The sequence below is a fragment of the Amblyomma maculatum genome, chromosome 1, assembly GCF_055883805.1.
Source record: "Amblyomma maculatum isolate TAMU_Amacu chromosome 1, ASM5588380v1, whole genome shotgun sequence".
Taxonomy (NCBI): domain Eukaryota; kingdom Metazoa; phylum Arthropoda; class Arachnida; order Ixodida; family Ixodidae; genus Amblyomma; species Amblyomma maculatum.
In genome coordinates, this window is record NC_139344.1 from 180,262,492 (window position 1) to 180,285,625 (window position 23,134).

At 46.3% G+C, this 23,134-nt stretch overlaps 1 protein-coding gene across 2 annotated transcripts in view; it reads left to right on the plus strand.

Annotated features, from left to right (window-relative positions):
- The window catches only part of LOC146205024 (N-acetylgalactosamine-6-sulfatase-like), a 78,211-nt gene that overhangs the window by 22,773 nt on the left and 32,304 nt on the right, over nt 1–23,134 (plus strand). For both annotated transcript variants that reach the window (XM_084586772.1, XM_084586771.1), the window contains exons 3-5: nt 14,987–15,061; nt 16,298–16,400; nt 18,786–18,929. In XM_084586772.1, coding sequence (XP_084442898.1) covers nt 14,987–15,061; nt 16,298–16,400; nt 18,786–18,929 — 322 coding nt within the window. The remainder of the gene's footprint in view (nt 1–14,986; nt 15,062–16,297; nt 16,401–18,785; nt 18,930–23,134) is intronic.

The following is a 23,134-nucleotide window of genomic DNA, read 5'->3' on the forward strand; positions in this document are numbered from 1 at the left end:
ATATTTTTTGCATGTTATGTCTTTACTGCGTTTATAAGTTTGGGACTTCATGTTTCGAAGTGTACAGGCTATAGCTGCCACTCTAACAATTGCAACTTCTTGACAACTGGAGATTGCTGCCTGCTTTCACGACTTGCATTCGGGAGGTACGGGGTTCGATCCCCAGTGCCGCTGGGTACCCACCGGTTCCCAATGGATACAAGATTTCCCCCGGCCTGGTGCTCGGCTCCTCTGGGGTGAAATGCTTGGGAAAAGGGACCGTGAACCAAAATGCAGGTTCAAGATGCCGTTCTAGATGCCTATGCGAACTATTTTGTGCACTGGAATCACTTTAACATGTGGAGTTTGACATCGCTGGCAAATATACCAGCGCCGACTCTTTGGTGATGCTCCGCTACCGTGGGCGCAATTTTCGCTGAACACGGAGCTGTAGCAGAAACCTTCAAGGAAAAAAGTGCGACCAAGCTTCAATACCGGTAAGCGCAGCAGCGACTACACTATTTACCTGGTAAATAAATCTTATTTGTATGTAAACATTTCGAGAAGCGTTGCGATTACCGAGGGCTCGGCTGGTTATACGCAGAGCAAGAAGGAGCGCAAAAGCTAGAGAAACATGCAAAATATTATGCAATGCAAGCATTCTAAGTTGTTTTTTCTCTCGTGGACCCATCGCTCGATAAACTACTCTCCTCCTTGTTTTATGTTTTTATTTCTGCTGTTTATTAGGCCGCGGTGCAGGCTACGCTCGGTAATGCGTAGGCCCTGTTTAGAGCCTGCGAGTGAGCCCACATTGAACATTTTGTCAGTAATCATTGTGTTAGAGTGCCCTCAGGGTCAGCTGTGAAGTTTGTTATGCATGGTAGCCCACATTATTTAATTCCAGTTTTAGTTGTACGTTAATGGTCAGTGTCATGAGATATCAGAGCGGCGATCGTGGTCTCTCTCGAAACGCTCGAAATGACCTATCGAAACATGGAAATTCTGAAAGAAAGATACTGCCTTTGTTTTCTTAGAGGTGCGCAGCGACTTCGTAGCAAAAAAATGCTTACTTGAACCATATTTTTCATATGGGCATTATTTCTCGCCTCTCAGTTTCCGGACTTCCGACTATTTCCAAAGAAGAACGAGTGTGGCCTCAGCGCAGCACTTCTCCCAGTGCATCGCGGATGCCAGCGACACACCCAGAGTCAAAAAGCTAATTCCAGCACGTAGTATGCAATTTCAGGCACATAGTATGCACGTTTTGTCCACCGAGCCAGAAACACATTCCCTGCACCTGAAACGCGCGACGAAAGAGGCGGGAAGGGAGGCCGGGGATCAAGTGAACAGCTCGTCTTCCCGTTCCTCCTCTTTTTAGTCTTTTTCAAGCCAGGACTAAACATTAGTCTTCCAAATTTTCACACGGCACGCTTCGCGCCGCAGTTGCTCTTCTCGCGAAGTAGCGGCCCGATTTGAGGACCATAGTGGACGTTATTCACCACTTCAGCAGGTTTTTTTCTTAGAGTGTAGGCCACTGGGAAGCCTACTACTGCAAGCGGGGTCCGGTAACGCTATCACGTACCTTTATTAAAAGCGGATGTTAAGCGTTCTTACATTTTTTTTATGTAGTTTGAATCGCTAGCGCACTCCTGGTTTTGAGGCTGAGTCCAACTCACGCGACAGTGTTCACTTCGCATGCTATTTTTGGACAACTGACACGTGGGGTAGGCCACTGAAAACCATCGCCTCTATTTCTTTGTTAATCAAGATTTCTGAGTGTTCCAGTTTTACTCTATATCTGTCTCTGCACGCACGCACGCACGCACGCACGCACGCACACACACACACACACACACACACACACACACACACACACGCACGCACGCACACACACACACACACACACACACACACACACACACACACACACACACACACACACACACACACACACACACACACACACACACACACACACACACACACACACACACACACACACACACACACACACACACACACACACACACACACACACACACACACACACACACACACACACACACACACATGCATTCTCCCCTTCATTTATCTACTTATATAAGTAGATAAATGAAGGGGAAAGAGGGTGCTCGTTATAATACATGAAGGAAAGAAGCCAACAGTCGGCGAGGCCAAGGAAAGCATTGGGGATTGCACTTTATGTATTTTTTTTAATTTTTACTTCGGTAATCACATAAATTAGTAATGTAATCTGTTTAGGGGAAAGATAAATAAACACAAAGTAGAAGAAAAAAACAACGTGGCGATGGTGGGAACCGAACCCACGACCTCCGAATATCGCGTCCGGTGCTCTTCCAACTGAGCTACATCGGCCGCTGTAGCTCAGTCGGCCGCTGTAGCTCAAACGCGACCACCGCATTAGTAGACAGATTGATTACCACAAACCACGGCTTTGCTCTTATATCACATGCATACCTCCGCACCTAAAGAATAATCGGATTCCCTCCAGGCTGGCTGATATTTTTAAGCAAATCCTAAGCCTCGCTGTGCCATAATATCAGTACATTATGGCATGTTTCCTATTTTAACTACACCTGTAGTATTCGCAGTGGTATGTGCATCAATTACTGCAAAATCGCAGCTTACGTCCCACCTCACTTCCCTATGTCACCCACACGGAGGGAATGCAGGTCGTACTCGCCGGCAATTTTAACTCTATACTCAGTATGGGGTCCGGAGCAAAGCGATGTGCGCGGCGGAAAACCTCTCCAATTTACCATGGCTTCCGGGCTTACTATCATGAATGATCCTGCATCCCCTCCCACATACACAACGCCGTACACGGACAGTTGGATAGATGTCACACTAGCATCTCCCTCACTAATACTGATGGATGCAACATGAAACGTGTCGGACACACAGACATTTTCAGAACACAAACACGTCATAGTTACATTTGGAAGTGGGCGTACGAACCGTTTAACGCACCTCGGCACAACTAGACTTTTAAACACAATCTTTAAATTACAATATTTCGACGCAGTAATTGGAGCACACTTGGGTTCCCCGAAGTCACTTTATTTGGTAACTACTAAATGTTACGGCATATCTGAGCGCTTAAGGCGGAAGATTTATCCTCCTGGCCATTTCTTCAAAATTCAAAATCCAAAACCACATGCAATTGGTGGACAGACGAATTGGCAATAGAGAAATAAAAAAATCAGAGCATTACATAGAAGATACCAACAAACAAAGGATTATTTGTTATGTCAACAATTCGGACAGCAATATTACCAAGCATTATGAATGTATCGAAATAACGTTGCACGAGCTCGGAACTCTGAAATCAAAATATTGCCAAAGATTCTTCCAACAAATATTACCAAAGATTCTTCCAGCAGTCCAACATATTCGGACACCCATTTAAAGTTGCATTTTCGAAATTACAGGCACCAGTAGTCCTCCCTCACTGCCTCTTCTGCCACCGCCGCCACAGTCCTCTTTGTGCCCTCTAACGTTGCCTGCCGCCGCCGCCACTTACCGTTGCCGTTTGCTGTCCATGACATGAACAACGGCGCTAGCACACTTCTGGTAGCCAATCCTCTTGCGTCTCCCGCTATGTTGATCGAAAGGGAGTGCCTCGGCCGCATCGAGCCCGTGGACCTTCTGTTCGCCTTTGATGATGTGTCATTCCCTGTTTGCCAGGTTGACGCCTTGACTCCAACTCGTGTGGCTTCCGATCCGCTGCAGCAGGACCTTTTTGACCATTCTGTAGACAGCGCTTCTTGACCTTCTACACCAATTCCGCTCCTCCTTCGACACCCCGCAATCTTCCTTGGGCCGCACGACGACTGTTTCCCACCTCATCGACACTGGCGCTCACCTACATCTTCATCAGCAGCCGTATCGCGTGTCCCCAACTGAGCGCCGTGTTATTGCCAACAAGTCGACGACATGCTGCAAGCGGAGTAATTAGAGAATCCTGTAGTCCATGGTCTTCTCCTGTGTCCTAGTTAAGAAGAAAGATGGCTCAATGTGATTTTGTGTTGATTATCACCACATTAGCAAAATTACTCGTCTTGATGTGTACCCCCTCCTACGAATCGACGATGCCCTAGACTGTTTGCAAGGCGCAGAATTCTTTTCCTCCCTCGATTTGCGCTGCGGGTATTGGCAGGTGCCCATGACAGCGACGGATCGTGCGAAGGCCGCCTTTATTACTCCATACAGACTATACGAATTTAACGTTGTGCCATTCGGACTCTGTAACGCCCCAGCCATATTTGAAAGAATGTTGGGCACCGTACTGCGCGGCTTGAAATGGAACATCTGTTTATGCTACCTGGATGATATTGTCGTGTTTTCAACCGTCCCACACACCTGACTCGACTTCGCCAGGTCTTCACCTGTCTAACCCGCGCCGGTATTCATCTGAACCTCAAAAAGTGCCGCTTCGGTGCCCGCGAGCTCACAATACTCGAACACGTTGTGTGCAAAGATGGAGTTCTGCCTGATCCTGAGAAGCTGCGCTCCGTTGCTGACTTCCCGAAACCGACCATTTTGAAACAACTGCGAAGCTTCGGGGGCCTCTGCTCGTACTTTCGTCGTTTTGTTTTCGCATCCATCATAGCCCCCCTTACACAGCTCCTGAAAGGCACTCCTAACCTCTCCTCTTGGACGTCAGCCTGCGATGATGCATTCGCGACGCTGCGCCATGTTCTGACGTCAGCGCCAATCCTTCGCCATTACAACCCTACTGCACCTACAGAACTTCACATCGATGCCAGTGGTGTCGGCCTCGGCGCCGTCCTCGCCCAGCGCAAACTAGCTTCTTCGAATACGTTGTCGCCTACGTAAGCCGTGGTCTTACCAAAACAGAGTCCAATTACTCCGTTACCGAAAAGGAATACTTATCTATTGTGTGGGCTATTACGAAATTCCGCCCTTACTGATACGGCCACTCCTTCAAGGTAGTTACGGATCATCACGCTCTCTGTTGGCTCGCGTCTCTCAATGATGCGTGATTCCGTTCCCTCAATGGTAGGGTCCTCTGAGCAGCGTCACCTGGCGACAGATAGTGGAAATACTGCAAAAATGAATAATAGCGGGTTTAAAGCATGCTGTAGTCGTTGCTTCAGTGGCGCAATGGATTGACATTATACTTACCTCAGCACTAAGCGACTAAAACATCTGTCCGATTCCTGTAAGGGCAACTTTTTAACTTAAATAAAAAAATTTTTCACCGTAACATTAAAATAAGCTACCAAGATTATTCCTGGGGAGTGTTCCCGTTTAGGTCGCAATATGTAGTGTTTTTATTTCTTAATAGCCGCAAAAGCAGCCGTGAACAGAGCCACGAGGTGATGGCATGACAATGGTAGCACTAATCAATTACCTTCACCAATTTCCTGCCTTCAGTGAGTGTATGTTACCTTTAGGTTGCATTCAGAGACACCTTTCGGTAACTATTGCCATTTAACCCGCTGAGAGGTAACCAGTGAGGAGAAAGAAATTGCGGGATCCTACCGTTGAGGAGACGGAATTACGCCTGAATGATCCGTCTGGTCATCTCGGGCGCCAGGCTCTCAGGCTTCAGGAATATACGACATCCGTGTAGTGTACCGCTCTGGCTTCAAGCACTCTAAATGCCGACGCTCTTTCTCGGTCACCGGTGTGCTAGCCTGACTCGTCGTCCCCTCCTCAAGCATCCTTGACAGCACTCACCATTGAGGATATACCTTACGAGCAACGACAAGATCCTTGGGTTTCTAACCTGCTAGATATCCTTGACACCACTTCCACGGCTACGCATCCTCGGCCACTCCACCGACAAGCCTCTCATTTCATCATTCGGGATGGCCTCCTCTACAGAAGGAACTACAATTTAGAGGCAGAAAATGGCTTCTTGTCATTCCGCGCCACCTCCGCTCCGATGTTTGTGCCCACCAGCATATTGACTCGCAAAGCGCTCATGCCGGCGTCCTGAAAACCTATGATCGAATTCGGCAGAGATATTACTGGCGGGGAATGTGCAATTTCGTACGTCGCTACATTCGCTCTTGTACCGCCTGACAATAACGGAAGACTTCTCGCCACCCCGCTGGCCCTCTCCATCCTTTACCGTGTCCAGCTCGCCCGTTTGATCGCGTGGGAATCGACCTTTATGGTCCGCTATACCATGCAGTGCCGCTGGTAATCGATGGGTCACCGTCGACCACCTGACCCGTTAAGCGGAGACTGCCGCACTTCCCACGGAAACAGCCTGAGAGGTTGCCTATTTTCTTCTGCATAACTTCATTCTTCGACAGGCGCCCCTCGCGAGCTACTGAGTCATAGAGGTCGTGTCTTTATTTCCGAAGTAGTGCAAGAGCTCCTGTCGTCTTGCAAATCGATACATCGTGCTACAACCGCGTACTGCCCGCAAACAAACGGTCTCAAGGAGCGCTTCAATCGTACGCTTGGGGTCATGCTCGCAATGTATGTTACATCTCATTCTGGGAGCTTCAACTGGGACCAGGTATAGCCATTCGTAACGTTCGCGTACAACACTGCCACCCAAGCAACAACTACTTTTCGCCCTTCTTTCTCTTATACGCCCGTGAACCATCTTGTACTCTTGGCACGATTTTCCATACCATCCATATGCCTCTGAGTACAGTGCTTTGTCAGATATTGTACAGAAGGCTGAGGAATCCGTTAGCTATAGCTCGCACGTTTATCTCCAACACTCAAGGCTATCGCAAATATCAACATTATAGCAACACACCTGCTCCGACGTTCCTCGCCGATAGCTTCATTTGGGTATGCGTTCCTGCCTCCAGCAAACTTGAAACCAAGTACCATGGACCTTATCGCGTCTTGGAATGCCCATCCTCTGTAAACTACGCCATCGAGCCACTCACCCCTTCTTCCGACCACCGTCGTCGCGGCCGTGAGGTTGTCCATGTTAGCCGCCTCAAGCCGCATTACAACCCTCTTGTCGTCTCTTCCCCGTAAGTCGCCAGGATGGCGACTTCTTCACGCGGGGGCATTGTAAGGAAGGTAAAGAACAGACAGCGCCGCGACATCGCCATCACCATCGCTTGTCTCCGGCGCCCATCTCTCGCGCTGAAGCTGTGCCCTGCGGCTGGCAATTCTATCCTGCTTTGCCCAAACTACTTGCAGCGCCAGACGTTCGACCAAGCTATTAAATTCACATTTCAATGTATATATATATATATATATATATATATATATATATATATATATATATATATATATATATATATATATATATATATATATATATATATATATATATATATATATATATATATTGTAGTGTGGTAATCTTCGTCTTCATAGCCACTGCCATGCATCGCATGCTGGCGCGCTCGAGGACGAAGAAGTTGGTCGCTGCCTTGCTGATTCGCCACGCCTGACGCCTGACGCTAGCCAAAGTGATTCCTGTACGGAAACACAATGGTGGTGGCTATACTTTGGACAATATCAGACCAATATCTTTAACATCAAACTTGGTAAAATTAATTGAAAGGGTCGTACTCAAACGGGTTACCGAGTCTGTCGAACAAAAGCATATTCTTAGTCCCTGTCAAATCGGATTTCGAGCAAAATTTTCAATATGGAATGCACATACCGACCTTGAGAGTCGAATTCTTCTTGCGCGGCGCAAAAAAATGCATGCGGCATTGGTGACTCTCGGTAAAGAGAAGGCTTATGATAGTGTAGAGCCCCGAATTTTATTGCACAGATTAGAATCTCTAGGTTTTCCACAATACTTAATTGATTGGATATCTACATTCCTACAAAACAGACAATTTTACTGTTCATTGAATAGAGAGCATTCTGGCAAATATCAACAAACCAGAGGTGTCCCTCAAGGGGCAGTTCTCTCGCCCGTGCTCTTTACCATTTTAATGAGTTCAATTCCCACTCATCAGTAGGTTCGCACGTATCTCTATGCGGATGCCATCGCATTCTTTACGGCTGCACCTGACATTCAATCCCTCAACAGGCGCCTGCAATCGTACCTAAGCTTCCTTCAAAATTGGTTATGTGACTTAAGATTTACATTAAACATTAAAAAGTGCGCGTTCCTTGTTTTCCGAATTCAGGATCCGGTAAATCTTTCTCTAACATTTAAGCAGGAAATGATTCCTGGAAATATCAGGAAATATCTAGGGGTGATTTACGATGACCATCTGGCATGGAGGATAACATTGAGCATGTGAGCACGTGCTGTGGGTATGTTGCGCAGGTTAAGCAATCCAAGGTCTGGGATGCGGCGAGACGCACTTTTAATGATTTATGTTATGTATGTCCGCCCAATTATAGAATTTGGATCTGTGTTATTTTCTGGTTCACCTGCTTACAAAATTCGTCCGCTTGTTCTCTTAGAGCGGGAAGCGCTTAGATTATGCCTTGGGCTCCCCAAATTTGTGGCTAATAATGTATTATACCTTGAAGCTCGAATACCACCGTTGTTAACTAGATTACAATTCTTAACTGTTCAGACGTATCTAAAGATATATGAATCACAATTCCACCTCTCCATATCAATTTTTTGTTGCGAGCCAGACTCCTTTTTTTTGGAGTCGGATGGCCTCGGTTTCACACCCCGCAGGTAATTCTAGTGCGAAATCTATTACAACCTTTGCACGTAGTCCTTTCTAACATCCTTCCAACAAAAGTAAGTGCTTCGTCGGTTCAAATTGTCTATGATGACATTTTCCCAAATAATGCAAAACACTTATCACCTCACATTTTAAATGGATTATTAGAAGATCATTTACAAAGTCTTCCCATTAGCATAACGATAGCAACGGATGCTTCTCAATTTAATGAAAAAGCCGGCGTTGGAATATACCGTCCGCTTTTAGACTGGGCTTTTTCAGTCCGTTTTCCGGATTTTACTCCAATTTTCCAGGCGGAGTTGCTGGCGGTGGTGCTTGCTCTGCGCAAGCTAGACCCAACATACTCAACAGTGGCTGTAATTACAGACTCCTATTTCTTGTGCTTGTCACTTCTTCGAATATGGATTCGCCAATTTTAAACACCTTTCTTTCATTGCTCCCCTCACATTTGAGCCTCATACATATAGCGTGGGTACCAGGACACAGCAATGTGACAGCCAATGAGGTTGCTGACAGACTAGCTAAAGATTCTCTGAATGGCCCTGTGTTGCCCATCCTCCCGGCAACAGCGTGCATAACAGCAGCACGATTTCGGCGGCGTGCCTTATTAAGCACGCAGTCTGGATCTATTTTATCATCGGATGACTACCTGCATCTCAAATATTCCTGGAATAGGAAATCATGTCAATCAAGGCAGACTGAGGTCTCTCTAACCAGGCTACGCTGTCGTATTCCGCCCCTAAATTTCTATATGCACAGGTCTGGTTTGGCGCTTTCTCCTGTCTGCGCATTCTCCTGTCTGCGGAAACAATAGATCATTTCTTGATATTTTGCCGCCGTTTTACCATGATAAGAAAACGGTATTTTGAGAAGCCGTTACAACAGCTGGGTCTTAATTTGAGCAGCCAAATTTTATTATCGGATGGTGCCACCATGCTTGGGTACAGCTACAGGCATGTCTTTAACGCCATTCAAAACTTCTCAATAGAAACAAAACGTCTACCTTGCTAATATGCTTTGAAGTTTTATTCTGTACTTATAAATCTTACTATTCGCATACTGCGTGCGTTAGTATTTACTTTTTTATATTTTGGTTTATCATATTTACATTTCCTTCTCTATTCCCTAGCATTTATTTTTTTTTATTTTTGCGATGTAGTTATACATCTCAAAATCTAATATCTCTGCACTCCAATTCTTGGCCGATCCCCTGTGTGGGTATGTGCCATCACATTAAAGGAGAACAACAACAACAACAACAACAACAACGACGACGACGCTCCGCTGCGAGTTCCTCCTGAGCGGCTATATCCATTTGGGCTTATTGAATAAACACACCCCTACAATTGGTGCAGGTGCTGCGGGTTACGTTCCCAACCACCCTGGAACTCAGAAGCCGCACATTGCCCTCTGCTTCCACCATGCCGGACTAGACCACTTCGACATTGCCGCCCATACCAACCACGGTACTGTGTTCTGGCGTTCTACGGCAGCGTGATCCATGCCACTTCAGTGGCACGGCTCATCAAGACGTCGACGACTGGTTGTCGGCGTATGAACGTGTCAGCAGTTACAACAGATGGGACGACATTATCAAGCTAAGTAACGTAATCTTTTACCTGACCGACGTGGCGAACCTCTGGTTTCGCAACCATGAGGCAGACCTGCCATCTTGGTCTGCATTTAAGAAGAATTTTGCGGAAGTGTTCGGCCGTCCTGCAGTTCGCAAGCTCCGAGCAGAACAACGCTTGCGTGAGCGCACTCAGCATGCCGAAGAGTCATTCACAAGTTATATAGAGGACATTGTTGACCTGTGCAAACGTGTCGACCCACTAATGTCCGAAGCGGCTAAGATCGGACACATCTTGAAAAGTATCTCCGAGGACGCGTGTCAGATGCTCTGGGTGAAAAATGCTGCCACCGTCAGTGACGTGATTAAACTTTGCCAGAGCTACGACGAGCTTCGAAAGCAGCGCGCTTCTACCCGGCGGTCCGGTGTTAGAGACGACACCATCTCTACACCAGCACTGGGCGGCTCTACTTCATCAGAGGACAGCCCTTTGATTCAACAGATCAAAGCCTTCGTTCGCGAAGAGGTCGCCCGCCAGCTATCCCTGGTTCCTCAATTACAAAAGACACTGGTTGCCTTGTTCCTGACATGGCTCCATCCTTGGCCCTCTTCCAACTACTTCCGCTGGAAACCGGTGGATTATCGTGGCAGTAGACCATCTTACTCGCTACACTGAAACATCACCGTTACCCTCTGCCTCCGCAAGAGGCGTTGCTTTGTTCCTTCTCAACAACTTGATTCTTCGCCGCGGGACCACGGGACTCCGAAGGAACTGCGCAGTGACCGCGGACGCGTTTTCTTGTCCGAAGTTCTTGAGGCCCTTTTAAAGGATGCCGCATCATTCACCGCACCGCAACTTCTTACCACCCTCAGACGAATGACCTGACCGAGCGCTTCAACCGTACTCTGAGTGACATGCTGGCCATGTACGTTAACGACGCTCATTCCAACTGGGACCGGGTTCTTCCTTTCATAACCTACGCGTACAATACTGCTATACAGACCACCACTGGATTCTCTTCCTTCTTTCTTCTTTACGGGCGCGAGCCAACCTGTACAATGGACGCGCTCTTTCCCTACCGCCCTGATGACTCTGAATCGACGCCACTCTCGGACGCCGCCCAGTACGCAAAAGAATGCCGTCAGCTCGCCCGTTCGCTTACAACGGAAAACCAGTGGCAACAAAAACACCACCGTGACACCGGCTAGCCTTCTACATATGCACCTAACTGCCTGGTGTGGCTCTGGGTCCCTGCCACAACCACCGGCCTTTCAAAGAAGCTTCTTGCTCGATATCACGGTCCATACCGAGTCCTCCAACAAACATCTCCTGTTAACTACGTAGTTGAGCCTGTTACGCCCTCTGCGGACTTGCGTCGCCGTGGACCAGAAACAGTTCATGTGAACCGAATCAAGCCATACTACGATCCGTCTGTTCTTTCGGCTCCATAAGTCGCCAGGATGGCTCCTTCTCTACCCTGGGGGAAAATGTAGTGTGGTAATCTTCGTCTTCATAGCCCCTACCATACGGCGTGTCGTGCAAGAGCATATCGCTGATGTCCTTCTGTCCAGCCCTGTGCTGCCGCCCAGCCCTGTGCAGGCGGAAGTAACGGCACCATTGACGTACGCCCAAGTTACAGCCAGGCCGCTAATGCCAACCGCACCTGTTTCCTACCAGGCCGCCCCTTCCAACCATCCTTCGCCTTTGCCTGGGTCTGCGTTCCATGTCCCTATTCCAAGGGTACGCCAACGCCTTGGCGTACCGCGGACAATCGGCCAATCTGCTACTCTTGCGGGCTGCCGGGCCATGTAGCCTGTCTTTGCCGCCAACGCCTTCCACCTTCTCGCCCTGACCCCTGGAACTACTCGTACGACACCGACCAGCCCTCGCCGAGAACTCAACCCGGTTTCGACTTCGTTTCTTCGGACAATCAAACGTATACCTCTCGCCGATCATCTTCCCCTCGTCGCCGTTCACCATCCCCGCTTCCCCGACGTTCTACCAGCGCTGTTGAGGGAAACTAACAGTCGCAGTTTTCGGGGCAAGAACTGCGCTTGGTTCGAACTCTTCAAGTCCTCCGTCTTCTCCCGCTAACGTAATACAAGTGTTCGTCGACGGTGTCGCAATACTCGCTCTTGTTGACACGGGCGCTGCCGTATCCGTCATCAGCGAATCTCTTTGCCGTCGTCTTCGAAAGGTGACCACCGCACTACCCGATTTTTTTTCTCTTCGCACCGCTTCATCCCAGCTCATTCATCCCTCAGCAGCGTGCCCGGCCCGTGTTCTTATCGAAGACGTCTTATACACCATCGAGTTTATTGTACTGGTTCACTGCTCACACGACATCACACTGGGCTACGATTTCCTTTCCACTCATCGTGCCGTTATTGACTGCGCCCGCGCGGAAGTTGCCTTTGTTCCTGTGTGTGATACTGTCTTGTGTGACGTCCCTACCCGATCTGCAAAACTCCCTGTCGCCAATGACACAGACATTCCTCCATTTTCTGCTGCCCGATCGTTCCACTCTTCTGTGAAAGTGTTACTACTTCGACTGTCTTCTTCACACCGTCCGATGCCGCTTCACGCCATCCGTGCCCCTGCTTCCATTTGCTGTTAGTTCGAAGAAGGTCTTAGTGCAATGTACGTCTCAAATCCATTTTCGTGCCCATCCGTCTTGCTACACGGCGAGTGTTTCGGTCGTATTGAAGAACTTGATCCCGCGCGTGTAAATACTCTTCTTGCCACGCCTACTTCATTAGACGTTAATGTTCTCAGCTCTTGCGATATAGCGACCGCTTCGACACTACCTGATGTTCTTCAACAAGCTGTTGACGCAGATCTTCCACCAGCGCAACGCGATGCATGGCAGTGGCTATGAAGACGAAGATTACCACACTACAATATATATATATATATATATATATATATATATATATATATATATATATATATATATATATATATATATATATATATATATATATATATATATATATATATATATATATATATATTTATATATATATTTATATATATATATATATATATATATATATATATATATATATATATATATATATATATATATATATATATATATATATATATATATATATATATAGGGGAACCTTCTGCAAGGACTCGGGGAGGCGCAGTGCTTAGGAGGCTAGACTATTGGCCCAAGGATGCGGGGTCGAATTCTAGCCTCGGCGGCCGTTTTTCGGTGCGGCTAAAAGCTTGCGTCCGTGTACTGTGTGGTGGCAGTGCACGTTGAAGAACCCCAAGTGGTCGAAATGTGCGGAGTCCTCCACTACGGAGTCCCTCATAGGTTTACGGGGACGCTAAAACCCAGAAACTAAACCAAACCTTCTTCAAGCGAAACGAACATCATGAATTCTGCTTTAACTATAGCTTAAATGCTCGAATTTTCTGTAAGGGAAGGATATGCAGTATGCGACGACCGAGGGCTCTTGCCCTATGCTTCGTTTCGGTAAGTACACAAACGGGCCCTTCGCAACGTAGGACCGACATGTTATGAACAACCATTACGAGTTGTTCTGAATGTACTGGGGCGGCGCCACTGATCGAATGCAAAGCCCTGTGTGTTTCTTTGCGCTGCATTCATCTGCATAAAATCTCATCCCTGAGGGCATATATGATGAGAACTATTTTTTTGCGTACACAGCTGATGTACACTGCAGTCCTCACGTAATGGAAACGCCTTTGAAAATTACTAACGCAGTGATTGGCGCTCACATTTAACATGAAAACTGACATACTTATCAATTGACAATAGATGTGTCTATGAGGAGTCCGATTAACGGCCACTGGTTTTACAGTAATTTGAACAAGTGCGCGTTTGCTGTTAAATTGATTTGGACAAAAATTAACTCCCATTTGCTTAGTACGAACTGTGTTGTGTCTATGTTCTCATTTGGGAGTGCTTATCTACTAATGCGAAAGCATTACTTCGTTATGTTCACAGATTTCTGTCCGCAGGCCGTGTCCGCAGACCGTGTCCGCAAAATCGTGTCCGCAGCGGTTGTGAGCAATTGAGAAGTGTTAGAAGTTAATGAGTGGTTTCAATCGATAGAGGGTGACGTGACGTTATGGCTGAAAAAATAATTAGGCAAAGAGTTAATTAGGCAATTAATTAAAATAACTGGTTCACAGGAAAGGAAAGGCACAGTATCTGCCACACTTGTTCTGTGGAGACCTGAACCACGCGTAAGGGAAGGGAGGAAGGTGGGAGTAAAAGTGAAAAGAGAGAAAAGGGTGCCGATAGTGGATATGACATCAAGGATGTGACGTCATGCAACCGGAAGTAGAGCAAAAAAAAAAGGGCACAGGAAGGGATTGGCGCGCAATTTGAAAGTATCAAAGACTAAAAAAAGGTAAACAAGAAGTGAATTAATGTGAGGTAGAGGATGTGACGTCATGCAACCGGAAGTAGAGCCGAAAAAAGGGCATAGGAAGGGATTGGCGCAATTAAAAAGTACCAAACACTAAAATGGGCAAACAAGAAGTGAATTAAGCAACTAGAAGCAACCAGAAGCTACCAACAGCAGCATCCGTGTTTTCGCATTACTCCAATGCAGATTCTGCAGCGCTCTTTAATTTTTTATTTCGTTCTTTGTTTTCCGTGTTTTTATTTGTTTAAAGACCGGTTTAGATGTATATATGAATATCCAGCTCTCGGCCAAGCAGCACCTATTTCCCCCTCATCATCAATAGTAATTTTTGATTGTCCGGCGTGCGAGAAATTATCATGCAGGGTATCCTAACCATGGCTTCTCGCAGCCAGGGCAGCACTGCTCACCGGTCGTCTGCCGATCCGGAGTGGGTTTTACACGAGCAACAACCACTCCAGAAATGGTACGTACATCTAGTCCACAGTCATGGCGCAGGCATTGTATATTGCATTTAATCTCAATACATGTATATATTTATCTGGACATGTAGTGTGAAGAGAGGATAACCCATGGTCGCTTAGGGTAACAAACTGGATTCCAAGAGAAGGAAAGCGTAGCAGGGGGCGGCAGATTTCAGCCATTGATGCAGCTATCTCAGGGCCGGTTTAATTGGAGGAATATGGGAGAGGCCTTCGCCCTGTAGTTGAGGATGATAATGACATTTCTCTAGTAAATCTTATCTTTCTCCTAATTGCTATATTTCTCACTCGAAAATCTGCACAGCTGGCTGCCATAAATAAAATTAAGTCACCATTTCTAAATTACTTTACTGGTAGACTAGTTTATTTCTCATCGCCTTAATATGCTAGCCCATATTTTTAACAATACAATGAAAAATGTCACGCACGTGCTTGTTTTTTATGCCATGACTACAGCGCCTACCGTTGTAAAACGGTTCACCTATTTAACCCTCCTTGAAAACACTACAGTGCAAAGATGACAACACAAAAAAGAATACACCACATGCGCATGTGGTGTCGTATTTTTTCTTGTGTTGTCGTTTTTTTTTCGCCGTAGTGTTTTCAAGTCATAAACCAACTCACCCCACAGTCCGTCATTCTTAACCCTTATTCTTCCCAAACTGGAATAGGCATGCGCAATCTGGGATCCTTGAATGCCAACTCTTCCTCTCCCCTCAAATCAATGCGAAATCATCCGGCAAGGTTCATCCATTCTTGTTCCTGCTTTCACTCAAACGTCAGCAAAAGGCAAGAATATGGTTAAAGTGGTAGTCGCGATACTGCCTGCGAGGTTCTCCAGAAGTCGCAACAATTGGGTATTCACTTCACACTGGACGGGCTTGGTCAGCTTCCAGTTAAATAATTCACACTCGCCAATGATGCCTTTTTGTATATCGTCTTTTACAGGCGAAACGATGGGCAATGATCGTCACTTTCAAGTGCCTAGTCTTAACAGCACGTGATTGTGAAAACAGGAATTAGAAACAGTGCAGTTTTGCTTCGCTGGCTGCTCAATCCACATAATTTGAAAACCATGAGCGGGCGCGGATGACGGTGCTTTAGGGCAGCGGGTTTTGCGTTGCGCTGCTTCTGCGGCTGGCGCAGGAGCATCGCGGACCGCGCTGCGGCGAGTCTTCCATAGGCGTCCTGTTTTCATGAACTTCGCCTGCTTGGTGCAGCGTACGTGTCGCAGAGTGTAATGGGAGGCATACCGGACAAGGAGCTGCTCATCTCAGAAATCCTGGCCGAGGTGGGCTACCGAAACATGATAGTCGGCAAATGGTTGGTACGCCCTTTGTCATCCGTCCCATCTTTGTGCATGTGCATGACATCTGCATGGAGTTGACAAGGGGCATGGTGGAAATATACAGGGCTTAGAGAGGCACGATGTTTCCCCAGCAATTAAATTGCGGTGGCTGCGCTTAGAGGGCAAATTCTAGCGAGTTTTCGGTAGTGTTCACCAGACGAACGAGTGACCTTGTCGGGTAAAAGGATGGACTAGAAGGACATCTTTTTTTTTTTTTTTTTTTTTTATTCAGCACTTAGGGTAGGAAACATCCAACGATTATCATGCTACTCGCGAATATAATTGTAACGCATCTGTGAAAAAAAAATCACCTTCTTATATAAAATCATCTTCCGGTCAATGCTTTTGGGTTTTAAATCTGTGCCCTTCTGCGCCTTTCTATGCTCGTAAGCTTTAATAACTGCGTGCAATACATATTTGTAATCATGGCCATGTATATGGAAAAAGAAACAGTGAGGTCGCCTTTTTGCGCGCACTGTCTTCTATAAGCAGTTACCGAACCTTGCACTCCAGTTTGGTTTGGTTTGGCTTGTGGGGTTTAACGTCCCAAAGCGACTCAGGCTGTGAGAGATGCCGTAGTGGAGGACTACGGAAATTTTGACCACTTGGGTTTCTTTAACGTGCACTGTCATCGCAGAGCACGAGGGCGCCTTGCTTTTGGCCTCCATCGAAAAGCGGTCGCCGAGGCCGGGATTCGATCCCGCATCCATGAGAACAGTAGTAGAGCGTCATAACCACTGCGCCATCCCGGCGGAGCGCATTCCAAGTTTGTAAGAAGTGGATGGCAGTCGCGAAATGAACGTAAAGCCGCTGAGATGTCATTCTTTTTGTCAGATTCCATTCGATTTGTACCATCTGTGCGTCTGTGTTATCATAGTCACAGCGTAGGTATGGAGCAAAAGGAAAGGGTAAAAATAATGACAACGAAATGCATTTAAAATGATGTCATTACATCACCGCTCGCCCATTGCTCTCTGTGGACGAAAAGCACCATAGATCGCCATCACGCATATACACATAACAAGGCCTGTCATTAGAGATACTCTCATTCACCTACCCGTAGCGCTTTGCGCTTGAAATGATATGCGCGTTGCGATGATGTTTTACAAATGGCACTTCATATTTACGTTCTTATTCCGGGCAATCAGCTTTCTTGAATTATATGCTCGATACCTAAGAACTGCCTTATAATTAGCCTGCAAGTGAGCGTGAAAACTTCTGCACGGAAGCTTTCTTCTCCCATGCTCTCCCTGTACTGCTAGCAAGAAAGACTCATGCAGAGGGTCTTCTAGGGGCTTCTACCGAAAAAGTATCTGTGTAACAGCGCTCCCAAAATATATTTCGGCAGCGAAGCTCGTACAACAATGTCTCAATGCTCCTGCGCACCACTTATTCGGCAAAGCAAACAACGTGGTTTTTTCGCGCGGCGCTCATCTTTGTAAGTAAAAATTGTAATAATAGGTCGGTCTCTCAACTCCTTAGTTTAGAAAAGAAGTGAATGACAAAAATACCGAAAGACTCCCTCACCTTGGAACAGATGTGACCTAATCAAATGGCTGCACAGTGAGGACGCTATTCATTATGATTTACATTTAAACGCAAATGAGAAGAAAGCGCTTTTTTATTTATTATTATTATTATTTTTTTTTACGAACGTTGATTAGCTTAGTTCTAAAACGAAGTGAAATAATGGTCGCTGATCGCGGTGAAGGTGGAGACGCTTGGTTTTAAAGAGTTGGGTATGGGCTGATCTATCGGGTTTATCAGGGAATCAGGCTCTTTTTAACACTAAACTCTGGTGCTTTCATGCAAAACCTCAAGTTTATCTGGCTCCGAACCTTTGACCTTGACTTTCACGCTGTGCAGCAAACATCGTCGTGCCCAGGCTGCCTAAGCACGAGGGCACTGTGCTATCACCGCTGCCGATCGGGCTTCGTATAAAATTAAGCTGTTGAGAGCCGGAATTGAGCAAAGCGAAAATTCTTCCTCTCTTCTTTTTTTTTCTCTCAAATACTTTGGAATTGTTGCAAAGCAAATGCGACCCAAGCAGGAGTGGATACAGTACACATTTCAATAAAAATACAAAAAAAAAGAGAAGCGGAGGAAGCGAAAAACATCGGAATTAAAGAGCTGAAGACACAAACCACGGCCAGTTCATTGAAAAAAAAAAAAAATAGCTATTGCAAAACATGCATGAAAGCGTGACGCTCACCAGGCAGGAAATTGAAGCGACCATCTTGAAATGGAACGAGGGCATTCTTCAGTGATTTGGTGTCCAACGCCGGTGCGCCTGATTTTTTTGTGTCCCATTCGTATGCGTCATGTGCCTTATGAGAGTTATGACAATGCCGGCGGTGCAGGCACCTGGGTCACAGAGCTCCGTTTCTGCCGCTGCGCCACGGCTTCCACGAGTTCCTCGGCTCCCCGTCGACGCACCCGGGCCCCTTCGACGACGTCAGGCAGCCCAATATCGCTGTCTTCAGGGACGACCACATGATCGGCAGGCGAGTATAGGGCCTCACTCGAAGCGTGTGCATAACGAAGCGCTCAAAATAGTCGGGGCCTGTGCAGTAGCATTGCGAGATGTGTGAGCCGTGTTTTGTAGAAGCCTCGACTCATTCCTTCACTTCTGTGCAGTTGATGAGCATCGCCTTGGAGACCATAGCCGCTGTAATCATTAGCCATTACAATTTATTTATTTATTCAAATACCTAACGGGCTCCGACTGGAGTATTAGGTGAGGGGGGCTACATAACTGGGGTGCGAAACAGAAGCAAGTAGAAGATGGTAGGTTATTTTAACATGGTTATTTTCAAATCGTTATCGTTATAGAATGGCAAGCAACCAACAAAAAAAGAGAACAAAATTGAAAAGCACACTACAGAACACACTTTAGTAAAAACACACTTCAGAACAAAATGCTGCTTATTTTTTTTTTTTTGAAAATAACAATCTGAAATGCGAACAATGTTGTCAGGAAGACTATTCCAATAAATGATTGCACGGGGCAAGGCTGATGAGTTGAATGCAGTGGTTCTTCCCGAAAGGCGTTTAAAACTGATGTGATTATGCAATTGCTGAGATGTGCGGGCCAATTTTGTAAGAGGTAGTGTGAAGGAATGATGGCTGTAAACAATTTTATGGAAGAGGCATATAAGTGTTATTGTTCTGCGAGATTCTAAAACAGAAGGGATAATGACGCCTTAATGTTAGCTATGCTGGAATGTCGGCAATAGTTGCGAGCAATGAAACGAGCGGCACGATTTTGTACGCGCTCTAGGGAATGAATTAAGTAGTGTTGGTGGGGTGACCAAATTGATATCACATCACTAGCGAACAATGATGCACGACCAGAGACTGAGTCAAGAATACAACTTTCGCTTCTGAAAAACCTACGTGAAAGGTTTTGTGAAATGGATGCTAGCTGGTGAATTGGAAATACGTTCTTTTTTTTTTTTTTTTTGAAGCTATATTTTCTCGGCTTTTCGATATTTAAGGCACAATGTGGAATCTATTTCCACCCCGGAATTTTTTACAGCCTTTTATTTCGCCAGGAACTGTATGAAACAGCGACTTCTGAGTCAATTTTAAAAACTACACATTGTAAAAGTCACTTTATCTAACTTTTCACAACTCTCACATTGTGTGGGTGGTCTTGAATGCGGCGCTGTGATGAATTATTTTTAAACATGCGTGGTTTTTCACGAGAAATCTTTTCACTGTCCATAGCGAATCTGCCCACAATCTTTTATTCCAGGCGTGACCGAATCTGGTCACGTGTCATATTGTTGTAAATATAGGACCTCAGAATCAAGTGCAGATTTGTTTTAATTCAATCGCATAAAGCCACAAGCCAACAGTTTAAAAAAAACCAATTAATAGCTGCTGAGAGTCGACCGTCCTAATCGTAATCTGCACTGTTTTTTATCCACCAACATTTATTAATTGGTTAGTAGATACTGATTAGCTAAATTTTATTTAATGACTTGAAGGAGAAAGTGAAAAATCCATGCGTTGTAATTCGCCTTTTAAAAAAAGCTGGCCACGCTGTTTCTACGAAGATACGATTTCTGGCGCCTAGTTTATTGGCCTTCAAGGAAAGCTCTCATGTGACCAGTTGCGACCTTAGATCACTTGTCTCGCGCGCACGCAACGCCAATTGCCGCCACGTACCATGTGACATGCGGCATGTGACACTTTATTCTTTATGCGAAGCTTACCCCGTATTGCCCGAAGGCGTATAGCAGAGAGGTTACAGATTGGCAAAGAGCACACCTTCATTTACAGTGCACACTTGCACTTCCGAAAGCCGATTTCACTGTTGCACAGTTTTGACAAAAAATGAACCCGAAAACAAATGAATCCGCAAACATATATACTATTTGATGCTGGTGAGTCGTCCTTGATGTCTTCAGACAGTGGCGAGCAGGACTCGCCATTCAGACGCAAATTAAAAAAAAAAAAAAAGAATAACAATAGCGGTACTCGTCATGCATGGCAAATGAGGGCTGAACGAGCGAGCGATCTTGAATGCGGCTAAATTATTGCCGTATGAAGCATCAATTGCCTAGAATTTTTAAGCCATTTGTGCACTCATAAACCCCATGCAAGTGGCCGGCATATATGAGGGCGACAGATCGTTACTACTACTCCAAATTCCTATTCTTTCCTCAATACCAACCCAAATTCTGCCTCGCTGCAAGTGAGATTATTGCCCCAGAGCAGCAGCACGCCTTTCACATGGCGAATTGAATGAAATTCTCACCAAATGACATTTGTTCAATTTAATGTCATTTTACCACGACCAAAACTAACGTCTTTTGCATATAATGGCAATTGCGGTGGATAAAAATTGTAACATACACAGATATTTTTGTACATTATACATATGTCGCGAAATTGATTGCGCTGTGAACGAAAGCAGCTTTCAAATTAATATCCACGGGTTTCATGCCTTGTCACCAACCTGTTGATCCCGAGTATCAATTACGAATTTCAGCCAGTCCTGCGGCGGTGTCGCCGGTTGTTACGGAAGGGTACGGAAGATGCGCGTCCGAACCCGGGTGAAAAATATAAATCGCACGGGCTGTGCAGTTTCCACTACGTACACTGCACTACGTCGTCTGCACGTTTCAAAAGCAACGCGTCATACAAGCATTGTCTAGTGCGACGTCCGACAGATACAACCTTCGAGTACGCGACCGACCCCGTTCCGTCCTCGGATCGTTTACTCGGCGTAACATATGCTAGCGGTACATCGAAAAATGGCCGACCCCAGCCGCATAAAGAAAGTAGACCACAAATTCGCAACGCTTGCCGCACTGGATGCAGCGAGCTTACCACAACGGTGCTGTCCGCGAGAGCGGCGGACAAACGCCCTCCGGTCGGCCACATATCGGCAGCCATGGCCACCGCATTGTCGCCGTCGTCTGCTCGAAATTGCACGACTGTGACTTCGTGAAACGCAGTGTTGGCGGTAAAAATTTCCTGTATGGCAGCGCGAGTCGCGAGGTCGGGAGTCCCGGAGCGCTATTTTTAAAACTATTTTGTGAGAAAACTAAACCGTCCTTAACTGTACTTTTTGGCACACGTAATCTTGGCGTTGAGAAGAACTGATGCGAATTTCGTTGATATCTATGAGCATCGAAAAAATTCTAGATGGCACTTTGGACCACTAAAGGGCGGTGAGGCCATTATAGCGCATTGGCTCGTAGCCCTCCACTGCGGCACGTCTATCTCCCTCTCTTCTTTCACTCCCCTCTTCCTGTCTTCCTTTACGGCGTGGCACATGCATCCGCGCAGAATCGTGACAGATACTGCGCCTTTTCTATTCTGTGAATCAATGTCAAATGCCACTGATGCCTGTTGTACCAACGCCTCCTAGACATGTGGGTTTGTTTCTGTTTGCTGTGTGGTTCGAGGAAGCGGCAAATGAAAGGCGCCGCACGGACGCCTGGATCGGATACCCGGCGGGGTCCACTTCGTATAATCATGAATCGCCTGGTGACGTCATGACCTGTCGTGAAGGTATGTACATCGGAACACAACCAGCATTTCATTGAACGCATCAAAGTTCACCGACGTTCTATGCAGGAAAGGAAAGGAAAGGCGCAGTATCTGTCACTCGCGAAATCCCGCTGTCATCCTCACGGTAGACAAGGGAAATTATGAAGAGTGTTTCACGATCAGGGGCGGGGCGCAGTTGGTAAAGCGCTGGGCTGGGGATCCAAGGGACGGAGGTTCGGTTCCCCGTGGAGACAAGGTTTTTAATTTATTTTTGACTCTCGTTCTCGAAAGCGTCACACCTCTGCTGACAACCTTCTGTCGACAATGATGAGGCGTTAAAGGCTTTCGCCTTATAAATCGCCCCTCTGTGGCCGATATAGACAGGCTTTATTTGTGGTGAATGCGGGCATGCTTAGAGATGATTTAATAATGGTTTTGGAGGCAGGGTATGAGTGGCTGTAACACTTTCCGTCCATACAAAGCCCCTAGTACTTAAGCTGATATGAGGAGCCGCGAAGCTTAGCAAATTCCAGAGAGCTATTTGGACAGCCTTGCTGAGGTACAGAAATCTTTGCTGACTGAAATCTTACTGGGTTTTAACGTGGCGTAATTCGACAGATACAGATATTTGGTTCTGAAGGAAGAAGGTTAAGCGATAATTGTATGGCATGCACGAATTCTCAGCGGCACTTCCGAGACGATA